General features: G+C 41.9%; 1 protein-coding gene across 1 annotated transcript in view; it reads right to left on the bottom strand.

Moving 5' to 3' along the window:
• adamts17 (ADAM metallopeptidase with thrombospondin type 1 motif, 17) overlaps positions 1–22,199 on the bottom strand; it is a 686,029-nt gene that overhangs the window by 357,093 nt on the left and 306,737 nt on the right. Inside the window, exons 9-10 of the mRNA XM_043677648.2 lie at positions 8,066–8,206; positions 823–973 (exon numbers count right to left, since the gene is read on the bottom strand). Of these exons, the coding sequence (XP_043533583.2) occupies positions 823–973; positions 8,066–8,206 (292 nt within the window). The remainder of the gene's footprint in view (positions 1–822; positions 974–8,065; positions 8,207–22,199) is intronic.

A 22,199-nucleotide genomic window follows, 5' to 3' on the forward strand; every position in this document is an offset into this window, starting at 1 on the left:
TTACTCTTAGTAACTCGAGATGTCATTTAACTAAGACTTCATATACCTGAAGCATGACTTCTGCCCCTTTGTACTTTAGTCTACGAGATAAGAAACCATTTTAGGAAGTTGAATTGACAGTCGAATTAGGAAGTGGGCAGACTTGTGTTGTTTCCCTGCAGTTGTGTTCAGAAGCATATTTTTGGCCTGTGTATTATGATCTTTTTCAAACTGATTTCTTTTTAAGAGGCTTTATGATTCATTTTACTCAAAACTAATCAGTTTGTTTTTGAAGCTGTTCAATCTCAAAGTAGTTGCACAACTCTTCTATGAAGCATTTAAAGGTGCTATACAAGCAAGTTGCTAGTGACAGAGCTGTTAATGTATCTTTTTATTCTGTGTTGTTTCTGCCTCCCCTTCAGTAAAACCCCTTGGACACTTAATAATAAGTTGCAGTTTCTGAAAAATAAAATTTGAAGCAAAATCTAAAGATCTCTTAGTCTGCTGGCCCCTCCAGTTCTTTCTCGTTCTATGTGGAGAATTGATTTTGTAAGAAATTATGCTTGCAAGTGTCATTGACACTCCTGTCAAAAACACATGGAGACTTGTGTTGCTTTTCTGTAGGCGCATTCACAAGCAGAAACTCTGCAAATGTTATTTTAACTGGTTTATAAAAAAAGCTGATACAGTGCAAATGTTCTATGATTGTTTTGAGGTGTTTTACATTTGGATTTATCTACTTTTGAAATGGGAGGATGGCGAAGTAGAGACTTTGTGCTTTGCTATAAAATTCCAACCAATCATAATTACGTTACATTTAAGGTTAGCACTGTAAAGAATTACCTCCATATCTTTGCATAAGGTTGCGTTGGCTCCGAAAAGAATCTGGCACTGTTCATCAGCACTGTAGTGCATGCCTGGCAGTTTGGGAGGTAGCCGCGTTATATAGTGACTTCTAGGGTCAGTTTCCAAGAGGCAGGCACTGACTTTTGACCTGTTAATAACAAAGGCAAATGTTTTATTAAACAAAACACTCAATATTTTCCACAAAGAAAATAAGTAATTTTGGTCAATGGTAATGGATGTGAAAGAGTTAACCTGCGCGACTGTGAAGCTCTGTCCACTGCGATATGTAACACGGCCACTGGGTGGAGCGTAGGGCAATAGCCAGGGAGTCATGGTAAATGTAATGGAAACAGTCACATCTTCTCCCTCCTCATATTACCACCAATACAATGTAACCTATATGTAAGTACTAAGACATAATAGACATAGTCCAGATATTTCGATAAGATGTCTTTGTGCTGGGGTTTCCTGGTCAGATGGCTCCTGTTACAAACTTACCCAAGAAGTCACAAACACAATAGTGAAAAAAATCTTCAGAGAAACCACATACCCCAATGAATCAGTATGCTGAGTTCTAAGACTTATATATCCAGCAGCAGAGCCAACCACTTTAACAGCTATGAAAGGATATGCAAGTGTGGATGGCAGTTGATAGAGGAGTTATAGTGCTTGGGTGAGTTTTAGGGTACCGGGTAGGTGAATGTGGCAGTGTGAGGTGAGTAGGGTACAGGTTACATGGTATGCCAGATGGGTGAGTTTGGTAGCAAGTCAGAACAGCACAGAAACAGGCCCTTCGGCCTACCAAGACTGCACTGATACAAGCCTTTCTAAACTGAAAACTTTTTGCTTCTATGAGGTCCGTATCCATTATTCCCAAACCTATTTATATATGTCAAGATGCCTCTTAAACGTTGCTATTGTATCTGCTTGTACCACCTCCTCTGGCAGCACATTTCAGGCATTTATGTAAAAACCTTGCATCTGGCATCTACTGTAAATTTATGCCCTTTTACCTTAAACCTATTTACCCGAATAATTGATTTCAATGCTGGAGAATAAAGACTCTTACAAACTATCCTATCCTAGCAAACTATGTAAGGTAGCTCGCTGAGCTTGAAGGTTTGTTTTCAGATGTTTCATCACCATACTAGGTAACATCATCAGGGAGAGTCTCCGGTGAAGCGCTGATGGTATGTCCCACCTCTCTATTTATAGGGCTTGGTTTCTTAAGGTGGGTAAGATACCATGCAAGAACTGTTTAAAAAAAACACTACATCGGATAAACTAGCAGGGGACCTACCACCAGGATACATGAACACCAACTGGCCACCAAAAGACCCAACCCACTATCACTAGCTTCTATACATACAGACAAAGAAGGACACCACTTTGACTGGGACAACACACACATCCTCAGACAGGCAAAACAAAGACATGTACGAGAATTCTGAGAGGCATGGCATTCTAACCAGAACTCCATCAATAAACACATTGATTTAGACTCTATCTACCTTCCCTTGAGAAAAAGAACCGGAAGTGGCATCACCTGCCTTAAGAAACCCAGCCCTATAAATAGAGAGGTGGGACATACCACCAGCACTTCACCGGAGACTCTCACTGATGATGTTACCTAGTATGGTGATGAAACATCTGAAAACAAAGTGTCAAGCTCAGTGAGCTAACTTATAGACTTATCATCAACCTGAGCTACAAATCTTCTCAAAAATCGCATTCCAATCATGCCTCTCATAATTTTGTAAACTCGTATCAGGTCACCTCTCAGCCTGTGACGTTCAAGTAAAAACAAACCAAGTTTCTTCAAACTCTCTTCATATGTAATACTCTCCAAACCCGGCAACATCCTAGTAGATTGTAACTGTATGCTCTTCAAAGCCTCCACATCCTTCTGGTAGTGTGGCGACCAGAACTATATGCAATATTCCAAATATGACCTAACTAAAATTCTAAACAGCAGCAACATGACTTGCCAATTTTTATACTCTGTGCCCCAATCAAAGAAGGCAGAGAGAGCTAGACCTTCATGATTACCTTCTCCATTTTGTGTTGCTGCTTTCAGGGAACTGTGAAACTATACGCCTAGATCCCTTTCATGTTGATACTACAAAGGGTTCTGACATTTACTGGAGAGACTTGCATTAGACCTTCCAAAATGCACCACCTCACATTTATCTGAATTAAACTCTGTCTACCATTTCTCCACCCAAATCTCCAGACTATCCATACCCTGCTGTATCCTCTAGCAATCCTCCTCACTACCAGAAGCTCCCTCAATCTTTGTGTCACCACAAACTTACGAAAAGAGATCATGTTCATTCTCCTCCAAATCATTTATATATTAGATGTGTTAAAAATGACACAGGCCCCAGTACTGTCCCCTGTGGAACACCACTGGTCACAGATCTCCAGTTAGAAAAACACCCTTCCAACTCTACTCTCCATGACCAAGCCAGTTTTATATCCATCTTACTGCTCACTGTGGATCCCATGTGACTTCACTTTTTGCATCAGCCTTGTCAATAGCCTTGCTAAAATCCATGTAAACAACATTCACCAGCCTGCCCTCATCAATCACCTTCATCACCTCCTCAAAAAACACAATCAAGTTTGTGAGACACACCCTCCTCTGCACAAAGCCATACTGCCTTTTGCTAATAAATCCATATTTTCCCAAAGGTGATTAAAGCCTATCCTTAAGAACCTTCTCCAATAATTTCCCTACCACTGATGTCAGGCTCACCAGCCTGTAATTTCCCAGATTATCCCCTGTTGCTCTTCTTAAACAAAGAAACAACATTGGCTATTCTCCTGTCCCTGGTTCCTCGTCTGTGAGTAAAGAGGATACAATGATTTCATACAAGGTCCTAACAATTTCCTTACCACTCTAGGTTAGATTCTATCAGGTCTTGATGACTGGTCTACCTTAATGCTTTTCAAAACTCCCAACATCTCCTTTTTGATATCAACATGCCCTAAGATATCAACATACCCCTCTCTGCACTCATCATCCACCAAATCCTTCTCCTTTGTGAATACTGATGCAAAGCTTTCGCTAAGGACCTCACCCACTTCCTCCGGCTCCACGCATAAATTCCCTCTTTTGTCCCTCAATGAACCTACTCTTTCCCTGGCCACCCTTTTGCTCCATAATAAAATGTCAGGTAAGTGAATGAGTGCATAGAGTCGATTGGGGAGGGGTGATCAGTCAGGGGCTAGCAAAGGAATCAGTGGGGCTTCATTGGCGACTCATGGATTCAGTTTAACAATTATTGAGTTACAGGAGCTGTTAGCTGATTTGTTTGAACGAGGTAAAAACAATGACTGCAGATGCTGGAAACCAGATTCTGGATTAGTGGTGCTGGAAGAGCACAGCAGTTCAGGCAAAATCCAAGGAGCAGCGAAATCGATGTTTCGGGCAAAAGCCCTTCATCAGGAATAAAAGCAGAGTTTGAATGACTGGTTTATGATGCAGAGTGACACCAACAATGCAGATTCAATTCTGTACCAGCTGAAGTTACAATGCTTTCTTAACTTGATCCCTCATCAAAGGTGTAGTGAACCTCAGGTGAAATTCCCCACTAGTCCACTCTTTTAATGATACAGCAGCCTTATGGGCCTCTCCCACTATGGCAACTTTTTGATCTCCAACGTTTCCTGGATAACTGTTAAGCTTGACTGAATTGGCAGTTTGTGACGTTTATAACTTGAAACAGACTTTTTCTGAGGGTCCCAGATGTAGGAGAATTGTCCATTGCAAACTTCAATTTCCTAGACAATTTCCAAGGAGTCTGCTGTATCAGGGGCTCCATATGGTTCTGATCTAACTCTCTGTAGAGACAAAAAAAACTGCAGATGCTGGAATCCAAAGTAGACAGGCAGGAGGCAGAAGAACACAGCAAGCCAGGCAGCACCAGGAGATGGCACGGATTATACCCAAAAGGTTGACTTTTCCACCTCTTGGTGCTGCCTGGTTTGCTGTGTTCTTCCAGCCTCTTGTTTGTCTACTGATCTGACTGTCTGGCAATTGGAATATCTAGGTCCTAATCTTGTTGCCCAAAGTGAGTGCCTCTTCTGCTGAGTCACGTGGTTCATCCTTCACCAGAAATGACTGGAAGTGTCTGTAGACCTGCACAGAAAGGAGGATTGGTGGCAGCATTCTACCCAAGGTATACAGGTCTTATCATTTTTATTATAACTAGCAGCATCTCTTTGATATTGTATTCCATGTTTACCTAAACCATCATTGATCGCTAGGTCACTTCAAGCTTCCTAACTCCTGCAAAATTCTACCAATTAAAAACATAGCCAGCCTCAATAGTATTGAGCAGGGAGAAATAGTTCCAGATATCCACCAGACTTGGTGTGATAAAGGCCTTCCTGACGCCATTCCTGAATGACACAGAGCATCATCCATGCAGGGACTTTGTTACTCAGGCAGGAACTTCGAGCGAAGCAGACAAGAAACTAGAAACAGAATATTTAATGGAGCATTATCCACATGAACTATAAATAGCACTGGACTATTTCTGTATTCAGTTTGTTGAACATACAATCCCTAGTTATCCTGAAGTGAAAAAGTGTGAACATTTAAAGAATTTCCTAGAAACTACAGACGGATAATATTTTTTGTCAGAATGATTTCACAAATAAAGATAAGAACTATAATGGGTGGGCATGCACAAAGATGATATATATTCACTGAAGGCTGGCAGCATGGGTTCACAAAAGGGAAACAATGTTTAACAAATCTGCACAGTTCTACTAACATCCATTATTAACAAAAAGGACAGAAGTTTTTATTCAGCAGTTAATGGTTCGTGATGGTGCTATTGGAAGTGATGTGAGGATTGAAGAAAAAACATGTTTCCTTTAAAAACTGGCTCGAGTGAATGACAGGTATAAATGATTACCTTTCAGGCCTGAAAAATATGTGAATAGAGCATCCTAGAAACAGTTGCCTTGTGATTTCAAGTATTTTTAAAATACGACATGATTTGGACAAAATTATATTCAGCAAAATTTCCAACGTGAAAACGCCTTCAAATGAAAACCATGTCAGAGAAAGTTGGTAACTGGTAGCAGATGGAGTTCATTGTGGTTAAAGGCTACATAATTATTGTGCAGCTTTGTTAATGAGGATTTGTCGTTAGGAAAGAAAACACCAATAAACTATGGAAACCTTCAGCATTGTGCTTGCCTATTAAAATGGCCAGAAATATGGAAAAATAAGCTGACACACTCTCCTAGCATTCAACAGGGATATAGGTCAGAGGCAGAAATAAACAGATAGATCGGTAGAGCTTTCTTGCGGGAAGGCTCACCAGTTCAAATGCAGGAAATTATTTTCCTCATGACCATATAAAATCACAGGACACAATTCAATTACAGTGATATTTCAATAGTATCACGCACTGGTCAGATCCCACCTAAAAAATATGCACTAGGATTAATATTATACGGTCTGAGTTGATGCTAAGGAATAATGATGAGTCAGGGCATCAGGAATTTTATTAATGAAGGTAAGACTGTAGAACTGATCTTGTTTCTTTTGAACGAAAAGACTGTGAAGTAATCAAAATTGATTTTTGCAAACCAGCCATCCACCAATTTGCTAAGACTAGAGTGACCTCAACAGGGTGGGATGAATTCCCACACCACTGAGGTTATTATGAAGAACTCACCACCTGTCTCTAATGAGGGAGAGCCCTTTGGTCCTCTGGGATTAAGCAATTTTGCCTTTATTCTGGGATAATACGTCAGAGAAGAGCAAAATCAGCAGTATAAATAGCAAAGATGGTTGGATCCATCTCTCGTCAGAGAATTGTTTGAGGATACAGTGAGAAGATGGCTAGATGGAAGTGATCCATCAGAGGGGTGGTGTCTTGGATTCATATTTTCCGTGTCTCCACAATTTTCTACATCCTGTTTGGAATGCATGCTGAAGTTAGAAACTTCAACAGAGTAAGTGTACAAAAAAATGTCAGGACTGAACAGAAGGTTCTGTGTTAATAGCTGGCTTACACTCGCCGGGTAAAATTCAGTGAAAACCACAAAGTGTGCATGCTGGGGGGAAATCTCTGCCACAACCACCTAAAGTACAGAAAGATCTACTAAAAGTGGCTTGAAGGCAAGTTTTTGAAAACTGCAAATCCCGGTAGTGGCTCAGTGGAAAATATATTTCAAACTTTTATTGCGTACAACATCAACATTTGTCAGGACCTAGCTTCCAGAGTACAGTTTGAATATTTTTGAAATTACATGAAACTTGCAATTGTCTGGCAAAGCCTTCATCTCTATTAGTGTGATATAAAAACAGAGGGGTGTGGTGAGTTGAAAGAGTCAGGAAGCTCTCTGCTGTAATTGTGGTAGTGTTTTTCTTCAAATGGATCCTCCCCAGATTCATGGCTGTGCCAATCTATTATCTGTAATTTATTTCTAACCACCAGGTTGTATTAAATAAGGTCAAAAAACAAAACAAACTACTTTCCTCCCCCAATTTAAATATAACACACCCTCTCTTGTTCAGTGGGAGTTCTTCTCATATCTATCCACACTTCCCTTATACTCATCAAATGGATTAATTCCTGCACAGCAAGACAGGAATGATTTTACTGTGTACCATTATGAGCCTGCTTTATTCTTTTCATGACTCTTATTTCTGGCTACACATTTAAGGAGGAATCTGATATTACTCTGCACTCTGCCAGCACTACTTAAAGTCCATTCCATACCACAATAAATACAAATGAATTGCAGTCAAAGGTGCAGTGCTCACAATTTCTTTAATGTACACTGGGACATTTGCACTAGGTTTGTCTGTTTGAAGAGTAAAATATAAACACGGTTTTATCTGTCCCACTGTACAGATAAACACCACAGGAAATGAGGCCATTCATCCCCTCAAGCCTACTCTTACATTCAATTAGATTGGGGTTGATTTATGCCTCAGTTTTACTTCCCTGACTTTGCTCCACGTCTTGTGATAGGTTCAGTCTCAACACAAAGACTCAGTGAACACCAGTGCCCTGATCAGGTTCACCCCTCACAGATGTCCCACTGTAGGTGAAAAGGACACCATGTAGGAAGGTGATTTCAGTATTACCAATACTATGGCAGTGGACAGCTCGCCTCACATTAACCATTCTGCGTTAAATGAGGTCTTCTCAGAGGAAATATTTTGCTGAGCACAAGTGAGCATTTATAAGAAGAGAGCAAATCTTACCTCAAAAAATTCTCCAGGTCATCATGGCTACAGGTAGACCAGGACAGGTCACTTGGATTTTTTCCCTTGACCCATTCACCAGACATGATGTGGAAATGTTCAGCACATGAGGAGTGATCGGTGTCATGGCTCATACCCATGCTGTCCAAGAGAGAGTGATGATCGTTTGGGTGTGGGGGGGGGGGGGGGTAAGCAGAAAGAGTGAAAGGAGGAAGACAGCAAGCAGAGGAGGTACAGAGATCAAGGTCAGGAAAGCAAGTGAAGGGGGCAGACAGAATGAAAGAGATGCAGTCAGATAGAAAGAGACAGGTGGAGACAGCAAGAGATGGGAAGTGGGTGTAGAGGGGACAGGGTAAGAGGGTGGCAGGGAGGAAGGGGGGACCGGGAGTGAGCAGGGACATGGAGCGAGGAGTGCAGTGAGTGAAGGAAGCAGGACCAAGAAAAAAGATGTAGGAAGTTGGCAGGAGAGAAGAGAGTGATAGAAAATAGGATAGGGGTAGAGAGAGAGAATGCAGAGGAGCGCAGAGTGAAAGAAAGTGTGCATGCAGGCAATAATAAGATTTGGGAGGCAAAGAAAAACAAGTATGTAAGTAAGGGAGCAAAACCAATAACAATTTGTCCAAATCTCAAACTGGCAGATGTGCCACAAAATTATCCACCATGACTTTTCCTGCAATGTACCATTATAAAACGTGAACTGTAATTAGGATCTAATTTACAGTAACATAGCTATAAATTGCTAGCCAGTAAATCTGGAAAACATCTGCTTTAAATGACAAAATGACAACATGTAACAGAAACACAATCTTAGCTGTGGCTCTGAAACCCATATGAATGTGTGCATTGAGTGATTCTCACTGTAATTATGGCATTCCTTTTAATTTCTTACATCAATTTACTCCAATGATATGCACACATATGGAGCAGATTGAATCTTGGCTCCCTCACCTCAGGGGCCAATATTTCATCCTGAGCTTATACGAAGCCCCAACCGGTTAGCTGAGAACTGGTGAGGTGATTCACAGCACACTGACGGGAGAGGCAGATTAGCTGTTGGGAGCTAGCAGCATGCAGCAAAGACATTAAACTGAATAGTCTGCATCAGTATTCCATTCTTCACTCTCTGCCTCAAATGAAACATCTAGAGAATTGGGATGTGGTGGAGGCTGGTACAATTGCAACAATTAAGAGGCATTTGGATGGGTATATGAATAGGAAGGGTTTGGAGGGATATGGGCCAGGTGCTGGCAGGTGGGACTAGATTGGATTGGGATATCTGGTCGGCATGGACAGGTTGGACCGAAAGGTCTGTTTCCATGCTGTACATCTCTATGACTATGACTCTAATTCCGGGAGCAACATCGTCACGAACTAACAGTACTAAGAAAAGCCTTTTCAAATACAAAAGCAAACAAAAATAATTGCTGCATGACAATATTCATAAGTCACAGCAGAATGTCTCCATTTTCACATTGTTGTTGGGGTTAACTTAACTTGTATTCATTAAAACTCAGTCAAACCATTCTTGACACAATCAATCAGAAAACTGGGGAGGGTCCAGACCCGTGTGGATTCCATTCCAAGATTTCTACTCTCTGCTCCACTGCAGTTACAACACTGGCACCTACACAAATATCCTGTACACAAATCCAACCCAGCCAATTACTGCCATAGCAGTTTACTCTTTATTATCAATAAATTGATGGAAGTGCTACCAACAGTGCCATCAAGCAGCACCTGCTCAGCAATAATCTGCTCAGCGACGCCCAGCCCAGTTTGGGTTCCACCAAAGCTACTCAGCTCCTGACCGCATTACAGCTTTGATTCAAACAGGGAAAAAGAGGTGAGGTGAGAGTGACTGTTCTTGACTTCAAGGCTGCATTTGACTGAATGTCAACAAGCCCAAACAATGTAAACAATTGTAACTCAGGGGGCAAACTCTCCGGTGGTTGGAGTCATACATGGCATAAAGGAAGATGGTGTGATTGAAGAAGGTCAGTCATCCCAGCTCCAGGACATCTCTGCAGGAGCTCCTCAGTAGAGTGTCCTCAGCCAAACTATCTTCAGCTATTTCATGAATGATCTTCATAAGGTCCAAAGTGAGGATGCTCACCAAGGATTGCACAATTTTCAGCACAAATCATGACTCCTCAGATATTCTGAAGTCCATGTTCAAATGTACAAGATCAGGACAAATCCAGGCTTGAGCTGAAAATTGACAAAAGTCACACAAATGCCTGACAATGACCATCTTCAATAACAATTGCCCATGATATTCAATGGTGCTAACATCATTGAATCTCTACTGTCCAGATACTGGAGGTTATCATTGATCAGAAACTGAACTAGACCTGCCATATTGGACCTGCTCTTTGTAGTTCTTATAAACGACTTGGATAAAAAAGGGGAAGGGTGAGTTATAGTAGGTTTGCCAAAGAGACAAAGGTCGGTGGCGTTGTACATAGTGCCGAGGGCTGTTGCAGGATGCAGAGCTGGGCTGAGAAGTGGCAGATGGAGTTCAACCTGGAAAAATGCACATGATTTACTTTGGAAGGTCAAATTTAAATGCTGATACAGGGTTAAAGAGAGGATTCTTGGCACTTTGGAGGAACAGTGGGATCTTGGGGTCCAGATACATAAATCCCTCAAAGTTGCCACCCAAGTTGATAGGGTTGTTAACATGGCTTTCATTGACAGGGGGATTGAGTTTAAGAGCTGTGAGGTTTTGCTGCAGCTGTATAAAATCCTGATTAGATCACACTTGGAATATTGTATCCAGTTCTGGTCACCTCATTATAGGAAGAATGTAGATGCTTTAGAGAGGGTGCAGAGGAGATTTATCAGGATGCTGCTTGGATTGGAGGGCGTGTCTTATGAAGAGAGGTTGAGTGAGCTAGGACTTTTCACACTGGAGAGAAGAGGAACAGAAGTGACTTGATAGAGGTGTAACAAGGTAATAAGAGGCACAGATAGAGTAGATAGTCAGAGACTTTTCCCCAGGGCAGAAATGGCTGTCACGAGGGGTCATAATTTTAAGGTGATTGGAGGAAGGTATAGGGGAGATGTCAGAGGTAGGTTCTTATGTCGAGACTGGTGGCTGCGTGGAATGCACTGCCAGTGGTGGTAATTGAGTCAGAGACATTAGGATATTTAAGCTACTGCTGGACAAGCACATAGACAGCAGTAAATTGCAGAGTGTGTAGGTTAGGTTGATCTTAGATTATTCCTGATGAAGGGCTTTTGCCCGAAACGTCCATTTTACTGCTCCTTGGATGCTGTCTGAACTGCTGTGCTCTTCCAGCACCACTAATCCAGAATGATCTTAGATTAAGATAAATGCTCAGCACAACATTGTGGGCTGAAGGGCCTGTGCTGTGCTGTACTGTTCTATGTTCTATTTAATACAGTGGTTATAAGATGGGTATTGGGACAAAATTGTAGCTGTGAGAGCTACTCCTTTTCTGAGGTACTTTCAATGTTGGAACTGATTTCCTCCAATGCTAGGAGCAGTAATTGCTGTTTGATATTCTGTTGCACTGTTTTGGAACTTTGGGGAAAAAAATCAAAACAACGCAACCTTAAAAAAGAAAGAAGGGAGACAAAGATAGTGACCACAAGGTGGGACATGAATCAATCGAGAAAGAAACCGATGTGGGGAGATCACAGCAGGGGCGCAGCTAAGTGGCTAGTTTTTTTTAATAAATCTACAATACTGAGGAGAATGGGTTCTTTTTGATTACATGTTTTTATTGAGATCTGTCTCTTGATTAAACTTTAAAAATATAAAACATAGGTACTGTGTTAGCCTGCAGCAGTGTTTTTAGAGCAGTAAGACTGTGCTGTTTTCTGGGTCTGTGTTTTTAAGGTGCAAATGTTGTAAAGTTGGTGTGTTAAAATTGTAAAATGGGGGAAGCATTGGGTGGTCACTTTTTCTTTGGTGCTTAGAATTAAAATGGATGTATGAACAGCAGCTTAAAGTGCAGGTGCAAAGAAATTGCTCGAATTGAAACATTTTGTATCAAACAGCCAAGCAGCATTTTTATCAAAACAAAACGTCTTTTCAAATTTCTCCAATCAATTTTAACCAAGCACTTAGCTACCAAAAACCTACTGAATTTAAATCAGATGGTTTTGACAAACTAGAACCAATCTGATTGTAAAAATATTGATAGGTCATCAAAGGTATAAAAGATGAGGGCATTTGGAAAATGGTGAGAGCAAACGATCATCTGCCAAGAGATAACAACTTTCAGCTCTCAGAGAATTAATTAATAAAGGTATTGTGACACTCTTAGCTAACTTTCCAGACAGCAGAATTCACAGAGAGAACATTGCTGACACCAGAATTCGACAGAGACAGATATTCCTGATGCAAGAATATGAAGGAGGTGGTGTTCCTCAGAGAAGATCAATGGAGAAGACACAGAAAGATCTGGAAGACATGACCTGGCTATAATTTTGAGAGACTAAATTTTATTGTTTTGTTATATAAGTGGGACCAGTATTAATTTGAACAGCATAGTATTAGGATTTTATTTTATTAGGAAATAGTAAGCAGTTAGAGGGGAATTGTTTGGTTTGTTAGTGGTTCTGTTAATTTGTTCACTGTTCAAGTTAGATAAATAATTGTTACTTCTTGATTAAAGTGTGAGTGAAAGGATTTCATTTCATTTAACCGCCCCTTTAAAACAGATCGGGGGCGGGGAGGTGAGGGGTAGGTTACACCTCTTTTATCAGATTAGGAGGTGAGGAAAGGCGATCCTCTCTGGATGTTTCAGTTTTAATTATCAGAGCGTGGGCAAACCTCCACTTTATAACAGTAAAGATGGCCTTAAGTAGAGTGATATGCTCTTCTTGTCAGGAGTGGGAGATTAGAGAGAGTTTCCATGTTACTGATGATTACGTCTGCAGGAAGGGTGCTTGGTTGCAAATCCTGTCGGATCGCATGGATCGGTTGGAGTGGCAGTTAGAGGCAATGAGGAAGTTATAGGAAGTAGGGGATGGCAGTTGCAGAAAGGGAGATAAACCGAAGATACAGTCAGGTAGATGGGTGACCTCCAGGAAAGGTAGGAGAGGGAGGCAGGTAGTGCAGGAGTTTCCTGTGGCTATCCTTAACTCAAGCAAATATGCTGTTTTGGAAAATGTAGAGGCTGATAGACTCTCAGGGGAATGTAAAACTAACAGGGTAAGGAATAGGAAGATATAGCAGATATAGCGTGTCTGAGGAGCTGACATAGGAATGAAGGATTCACATTTTTGGATAATTGGAATCTCTTCTGGTGTAGAAGTGACTTCTATAAGAAGAACGGATTGCACCTGAATTGGAAGGGGACTAATATACTTGCAAGGAGATTTGTTACAGCTGTTCAGGAGGATTTAAACTTGTAAGGGGATGGCGGCTTTCAGAGAGATAGTGAGGAAAAAGAGCAGTCTAAGACTTATACAGTCACGGCAGGCAGGAACAAAGCAGAGAATGAAGTTGCACTTTTAAAATAAACTGCATTTAATTCAATGCAAGAGATCTAACAGTTAAGGCAGATGAACTGAGGGCATGGTTGGGAACATGGGACTAGGATATTATAGCAAGTACGGAGACCTGACTCAGGATGGACAGGACCGACAGCTTAATGTTCCAGGGTGTAGATGCCATAGAAAGGGGAGCAAGACGGCAGGGAGAGTGGTGTTTTTGGTTAAGGATAGCATTACTGCTGTACTTAGGGAGGATACCCTGGGAGTACTCCCAGTGTATCCTCCCTGAGTACAGCAGTAATGCTTAGGGAGGTCATTTGGGTGGAACTGATAAATAAGAAAGGGATGATCATCTTATTAGGATTGTATTATAGACCTCCCCAATAGTTCAGCAGCAAATTGACAACCAAAATGGTAGGGGATCTCAGTTATCTGTGAGAACAGCAGGGTTGTTATGGTAAGGAATTTTAATTTTCCAACGTAGACTGAGCCTGCCTTAGTGTTAAGGGCTTGGATGGAGAAACATTTGTTAAGTTTGTATAAGAAAATTTTCTGATTCGGTATGTGAATGTACGTACTAGAGAAGGTGCAAAACTTGACTTACTCTTGGAAATGAGGCAGGGCAGGTGACTGAGGTGTCAGTGGAGGAACACTTTGGGGCCAGCGATCATAATTTTACTTGTTTTAACACAGCGATGGAAAAGGATAGACTAGATTTAAAAGTTAAAGTTTTAAATTGAAGAAAGACCAATTTTGATGGTATTAGGCAAGAACTTTCACAAGTTGATTAGAGCCAGATGTTTACAGATAAAGTGACGTCTGGAAAATGGGAAGCCTTCAAAAATGAGATAATGAGAGTCCAGAGACAGTATGTTCCTGTGAGGGTGAAAGGCAAGGCTGGTCGTTGTAGAGAATATTGGATGACGAGAAAAATTGGCCAAGAAAAAGAAGGAAGCATGTGACAGGTATAGACAACAGAGATTGAGTGAATCCCTATAACCGTATAAAGGCAGTTGGAATATAATTAAGAGGGCAAAAAGGGGACATGGCAAACAGGGTTAAGGTGAATCCAAAGGAATTCTACAAGTACATTAAGGACAAAAAAGTAACTAGAGAGAGAACAGGGCCCCTCAAAAATCAGCAAGGCTGCCTATTTGTGGAATCACAAGAGATGGGTGAGATACTAAACGAGTATTTTGCATCAGTGTTGACTGTCAAGGAGGATATGGAACATATAGAACATGGGGAAATAAATAGTGACATCTTGAAAAATGTCCATATTGCAGAGGTGCTGGACATCTTAAAATGCATAAAGGTGGATAAATCCCCAGGACCTGGTGAGGTGTATCTTCGAACTCTATGGGAAGCTAGGGAAGTGATTGTTGGGCCCCTTGCTGAGATATTTACATCATCAATTGCCACAAGTGAGGTGCTGGAAGACTGAAGGTTGGCCAACCTGGTGCAACTATTTAAGGAAGGTGGTAAGGAAAAGCCAGGGAACTATAGATTGGTGAGCCTGAAAATCAGAGGTGGGCATGTTGTTGGTGGGCTTTGTGCTTGGGAAATCATGTCTCACTGTCTTGACTGAGTTTTTTTTTAAGAAGTAAGGAAGAGGATTCATGAGGCAGAGCAGTAATTGTCATCTATATGGACTTCAATAAGGCGTTCAACAAAGTTCTTCGTAGACTGGTTAGCAAGGTTAGATCACACAGAATATAGGAGAACTAGCCATTTGGATACAGAGCTGGCTTGAAGGTTGAAGGTAGAGGGTGGTGGTGGAGGATTGCGTTTCAGACTGGAAGCATGTGACCAGCAGTGTGCCATAAGGATTAGTGCTGGGTCCACTGCTTTTTGTCATTTATATCAAGGACTTGAATATGAACATAAGGTTAGCAAGTGTGCAGAAGACACCAAAATTGGAGATGTAGTGGACAGTGAAGAAAGTTACCTTAGATTACAATCGTAAGACGACATCTGGAGTAGTGTGTTCAGTTTTGGTCGTCTTATCTAAGGAAGGATGTTCTGGTTGTAGAGGGTGGAACAAAGGTTGACCAAACTGAACTCTGGGGTGGCAGCGACTGATATATGAAGAGAGACTGGATCAGTTAGAACTACATTCACTATAGATTTCATATAATTCCAACAGGAAGGATGTTCATAATCACTGGGTAGTCCAGAACCAGTGGTCACAGTCTAAGGATACACGGTAGGCCATTTAATAGCAGAGCACTTGGAAAATAACAAGACCAGACAGAGCCAGCATGAATTAATGAAAGGAAAATCATGCTTGACAAAGCTACTACAATATTTTAAGGATGTAACTTCTGGAATTGATAAGGAGAACCAGTTAATGTAGTTTACTTGCACTTTCAAAAGACTTTTGATAAAAAGCACATAAAAGATTGGCATGTAAAATTAAAGTGCATGTCATTGGAGAAAGTGTACTGAAATAGACAGAACACTTGGCAAACAGGAGACAAAAGATAGGATTGTGAGAATAAGGAATTCTTTTGCAACTGTAAATGGTGCTGGTGAGACCATATTTGAAGTTTTGTGAGCATTAGTTCAGGTGTGCTGAACATCAGGTCAGCCACGATCCTATTTTATGCTGGAGCAGGCTCGAGTGGCCGAAAGGCCGACTCCTGTTCTTATTTCCTATGGTCTTATGAAATAAACAGGTCATTTTCTAAGTGACAGACAGTGGCCAGTACGGTATGGCAGCGGTCAGGGCTTGGACCCCAACTATTCATAATCTGCATAAATGATTTAGATGAGGGGACTAAATCTAATATCTCCATATTTGCAAATGATTCAAAGCTGGTGGGAGGGTGAGCTGCACGGAGAATGCAATGTGATATTTACAGGCAGCCTGACAATGTGTAAATGTAGCACTTAATCCAGGCTGACACCTCAGGGCAACACTGGGCACTGAGAAACTGTTGCATTGTCAGACGTGTCATTAGATCAGATGCTAATCAAGGTTTGATCTGTCCGTTTGAGTAGACCTTGAAGATCCCATGGCACTACTTCAAAAGTAGGCAGAATTATTAGCAGTTACCACAAAAACCACATCATCATTCATCTCACCGCAGTTTGGGATGTTACAAGCATAGAAGGAAACCATCTTTCCCTATAAACGTTATTTGAATCCTAGATAATTACATAATGATATGCACTATTATACAGAATACTGAAAAAGCATTCTATTCACCAAACTAACAAGCTAACACCATGCAAACATTCCCATTGGAATACTATAATCTCTGAGAGAATCAGCATTCTCCTTCCTTATATAGTTCCACTGCATACCCCAAGTCCACTTCTATCACGAAACCTGCTTGTAGAAAACCTACACTGAAATTACTGCTTGTTGCCTGTGACAGCACATCCATTAATGGGAGACTATCACAAGAGAAGACAGGTAGTTTCCTACCACGGGGTAATCAATTCAGTCAATCTGTTAGATTGACAATCCTCATATAGAGGTAAAAACAATTGCTGCAGATGCTGGAAACCAGATTCTGGATTAGTGATGCTGGAAGAGCACAGCAGTTCAGGCAGCATCCAAGGAGCAGCAAAATCGACGTTTCAGGCAAAAGCCCTTTTTACCCAAAACGTCGATTTCGCTGCTCCTTGGATGCTGCCTGAACTGCTGTGCTCTTCCAGCACCACTAATCCAGAATTCCTCATATAGAGCCTCACTGATGAGACAGAACAATCAGGTTTCGAGGTCAGTGCATCTGTTCCCCTACCTTCCAAATATCCAACCTCAGTCTCTCCAAACCCCAACCACCCACATTCCAAGTTTCTCAGATTCCCTGACACTTATGCCTAGTTGGAAGAAAAAATAAAATTACAAAGTATGCAAATCAGATGCCATTACATCGCTGGCTGACAAGCTAGAATACTCTTCCAATGAGGTTTACCTTTTTGTCTGAAATAACAAGTAAAACACTCTTGTAAATCTGTGCACTTTGAATTTTTAAAACTTGTAGTAAAGATTGAATTGTAGGCTCTTGTATATATAAATGCATCATCATTAGCACAGAATGGAATTTTAATCATGTTCGTCATGCGAGTTCTGTGTAAGATATTTTATAAAAAGCATCCCTTTGTCATTTCATCCTGAAATTTAAATGCAGTGATGCTGAGAATGGAATGCAAAACATGAAGAGCTGGAGGTGGCAGGCAACACCGTGTGTAAAATGTTATGTAAATCAGCTATATTCACCAATCCTGAATTTCCAGCAGGAAGCTGGTCTGCAAGCAAATCAAAGACTCCATGCACAGCGTGGCTGTCAGTGAGTTGCTACATTTCCCACACACTTTGTATGCACACTTTTCTTTGTGTCTCAATGCAAGGAGCATTTGCAATTAAACATAGAACATAGAACAGGAGGCCCTTCGGCCCTTGATGTTGTGCCGACCTTTTATCCAACTCTAAGATCAAACTAACCTAAACACTGTTCACTTTACTATCATTCATTTGCTTTTCCAAGAGTTGCTTAAATATCCCTAACATATCTGACTCCATTACCACCTCTGGCAGTGTATAACAAGACCATCTCTGACATCTCCCCTAAACCTTCCTCCAATCACCTTAAAATTATGCCCCCTCATGATAGCTATTTCTGCCCTGGGAGAAGGTCTCTGGCTATCTGCTCTATCTGTGCCTCTCATCATCTTGTACACCTCTATGAAGTCCACTCTCATCCTTCTTCGCTCCAATGAGAAAAGCCTTGGCTCCCTCAACCTTTCTTCATAAGACATGCCCTCCAGTCCAGGCAGCATCCGGGTAAATCTCCTCTGCACTCTCTCCAAAGTTTCCACAATTTCTATAACGAGGCAACCCGAACTGAACACAATAGTCCAAGAGTGGTCTAATCAGGGCTCTGTAGAGCTGCAGCATATCCTAGCAGCTCTTAAACTCAATCACCCTGCTAATGAAAGCCAACACCCCATATATCTTCTTAACAACCCAATCAACTTGGGTGGTAACTTTGAGGGATCTATAGACATGGACCCTAAGATCCCTCCGTTCCTCTACACTGCCAAGAATACTTATTTTAACCCTGTAATCTGCATTCAAATTTGACCTTCCAAAATGAATCACTTCACACTTTTCCAGACTGAACTCCAACTATGACTTATCAACCTAGTTCTGCATCCTGACAATAATCCGTTACAACCTACAACAACCCTCCACATTACATGCCACTCCACCAACCTTTGTGTCATTGACAAACTTACTAACCCACCCTTCCACTTCCTCATCCAAGTCACTTATAAAAATCACAAAGGGCAGAGGTCCCAGAACAGATCCCTGTGGAGCCCCACTGGTCACCAAGCTTCGGACTGAATACTATCCATTTACTACCACCTTCTGTCTTCTATGGGCCAGCTAATTCTGTATCCAGACAGCCAAATTTCCCTGTATCCCATGCGTCCTTACTTTCTGAATGAGCGTACCATGGGGAACCTTATCAAACGCTTTGCTAAAATCCATATACACCACATCCACCTTCATCAATGTGTTTTGTTACATCCTCAAAGAATTCATTAAGGCTTGTGAGGCATGACTTGCCCCTCACAAAGCCATGCTCACTATCTCTAATCAAACTATGCTTTTCCAAGTAATCATAAAACCTGTCTCTCAGAATCCTCTTCAATAATTTGCCCACCACAGACATGAGACTGACTAGTCTGAAATTGCCAGGATTATCCCTCTTTCCTTTCTTGAACAAGGGAAGAACATTTGCCACCCTCCAATCATCTGGCACTACTACAGCCGACAGTGAGGATGCAAACATGTTTTAAAAAATTCTCAAGGTCAAGGACCAGGCTCGCAGGAAAGTAGTCTGACACAGAACAAACAGCCAAGAGGCGAGTCTGCTAGAATATAAGTGTTTTATTCCCCGCAGCGTCGCCACAACCAGGTCTCGTACTTACAACGGGTCTGGTTTATACTCACTCTACGTGTTACCGGAACTGGGAGCCGTCAGTTCTCGTAGAGCGGTTGCCAACAACCCACGCTCGGCGGTTAAACGCAACCCCGGAGCAGACTCTACCGAACTGGAGACTTTTCCAGCTGATATACTCTTTTCCAGATATAAACATTCATGTGAACAGCAGAGCAAGGCTAAAAAACACATTCCATTCTGGTTACATACAGATAAGAAGATTCACACGGGAAGGTGTATAATAAGATTCACACGGGACTAAGCGACACCTTCCATTTTCGGTTAGATTCACACATGTATTGGGACACAATTTTAACCCTTTCACCACATTCCACTGCTTGGCCCAATACATGTGTTACATTATGATTCACACATGTATTGGGACATAATTTTACACCACATTCCACTGCTTGGCCCAATACATGTGTTACATTATGAGCACACATGTATTGGGACACTCCACATTCCACTGCTTGGCCCAATACATGTGTTACATTATGAGCACACATGTATTGGGACACTCCACATTCCACTGCTTGGCCCAATACATGTGTTACATTATGCCCATATGTATTCTTTCTAACAAGCGCCTACGTACACGCCAAATATACAAGCAAGTCAGGACATTACAGCATGTTAAAATCACCAGGACCGCTACCAGGATCGACAAGGGTGGGAACAGGAATGTCCCCGCAGTGGAGGACATACCACTCAATATGTCCCACCAATGATGAGCTGACTCCATGTCCACTACACGGGCAGCATGTACTACCTCCTGTCCATGTATAAAGGTAGACACCGTAACCTTGGTGACATTGGTTTGATGCTTTCGTAATATCTGCTTAAGCTCCTCGGATTGGTCCAATGCTCGCTTAAACCAATCCAGGGAAATGTTCCAAGGATTCATCAGCACTTTCCACTGCACCTTGGTAAAGTGGCGAGCACTGCTATAAGTGGTCAACAGATAGGTCTTATTCTGCCAGTGCCACTGATAGACATTTGAGAGGCATCCCGATAGGATGTGGATTATTGGTAGCCACACAGAGCGTGTGTGGCCCAATCTGCCACATCATGTCCCTTGGAGTTTCAACAGTCCATTCGCACAGGGCCGTTCCCTTAGTCAAGCAAGGGTCCCGATACCTGTCCATCAGTAGGCAAGTTTTCCCCTGATCAGTCTGTTCACAAGCGGACAGATCATAGGTAATATTGGTATCTGGGCTAAACCACTGTCCCCTTGTCTTCAGAAAATAATATCCAGAAGATGTAATCACTGGTAATACATAATATCGACAGACCGTAACAGTGTGGGTTACATTCATGGTAACAAAGTATCCGTTACACATAGTTGCGTTACACCATGGATGGGTTATCATCCACAATTTCTCAGATACATTCCATATTCCCCTCCACGCTTGTACATTGGGGGATGTTACCACACGCAAAAAGCGTTCTTTCTGTATTTGAGCATGCAACATTTAAATATGACAGGCAGTCCAATTTAACTGAGCCGTAATGTTCTCAAACAGTTCCTGAGTGGCACCCCAGACATCCAGTTCCCATTGCAGAGATCGTATCATTATTTCAGCTGTCTCTCCTTGAGTCATCATTACGGATGGCATCCACCTTCCAATAGTATGTAGTCCTTGTGAGGTGGCCTGTCCCGTGTTAGATAATTTAGTACGGGTTACCTCAGAGTCAATAGCATTTGAGATACCCATGACAGTTCCTGCACCTCCCAGTAGAGTGTCATACCATGCACGCCGCCTCCTCTTATGTTGGCATTCTGGGATAGCCGGCAGCCGCACCTGCCAGTGAACATCAGTGTGCAGTACTGCCTGGGCCATCTGCTGACAAGTTGACATAATGGGAGCCAACTGTGTGCGGTGCGCGTCAGAGACGTTAGGGCGCACCAAGATCAGCCATAACATTCGAGTCCGGTTTTGAATAACTGTTCCATTGCTGATCCAGATGTCCTCATCTCCAGTCGTGATGTTCCATCGTGTCCCGTTTGAGCTTTCACATTCACGAGCGGTTATATTCCAATGACACATATTCACCGTTGCATTCAACATCAATGTACAGTTAGGGGTTATCAAAGTTACATTTCTCCCCTTATAACATCGTACACAAGTATACATTTGACAATCACTCGTGAGATCTAAAATTGTACACCATTGATTTGCCGCGCACTTAAAATCAACTTGCTGTCGTTCCTCACTACTAATTTTCCAACCTACATTTTGTTTCGATAAGGGTACCAACGACTGAGCTGGCACACTCCTCCAGACTGATTCCCCAGGATACATAATGGTGACCAGACTGTCTTTTCCTTGGGCTATGATCTCTGCCGGTTTGGGGGGACCAGTTGTCTGGCGTACCCATACCTTGGCACCCTTAGTGTCAGTAGACCCAAATCCCCCCGTCCCACGCTCAGTAACCTTAACGGGAGCTCCCATCTCTTCCACCGTTGTAAGGTTACATGGTTTAATAACTAATTGTGCTATTCTGTCTCCCTTCTGTATCACATAAGGTTCAGATGTAATGTTGACCAGGACTACTCCCAATTCTCCTTGGTAGTCCGCGTCAATTACTCCTGCCATTACATCAATCCCCTTTAGTGACAATCCCAATCGCGGGAGGATATGCCCATAGGTCCCAGGGGGACAAATCAATCCTAATCCGGTCTTAATCACCGTAGGTTTTTG

The sequence above is a fragment of the Chiloscyllium plagiosum genome, unplaced genomic scaffold (assembly GCF_037043375.1).
Source record: "Chiloscyllium plagiosum isolate Xiang-an unplaced genomic scaffold, Cpla_swu_hap1 HiC_scaffold_39, whole genome shotgun sequence".
In the NCBI taxonomy this organism is placed as follows: domain Eukaryota; kingdom Metazoa; phylum Chordata; class Chondrichthyes; order Orectolobiformes; family Hemiscylliidae; genus Chiloscyllium; species Chiloscyllium plagiosum.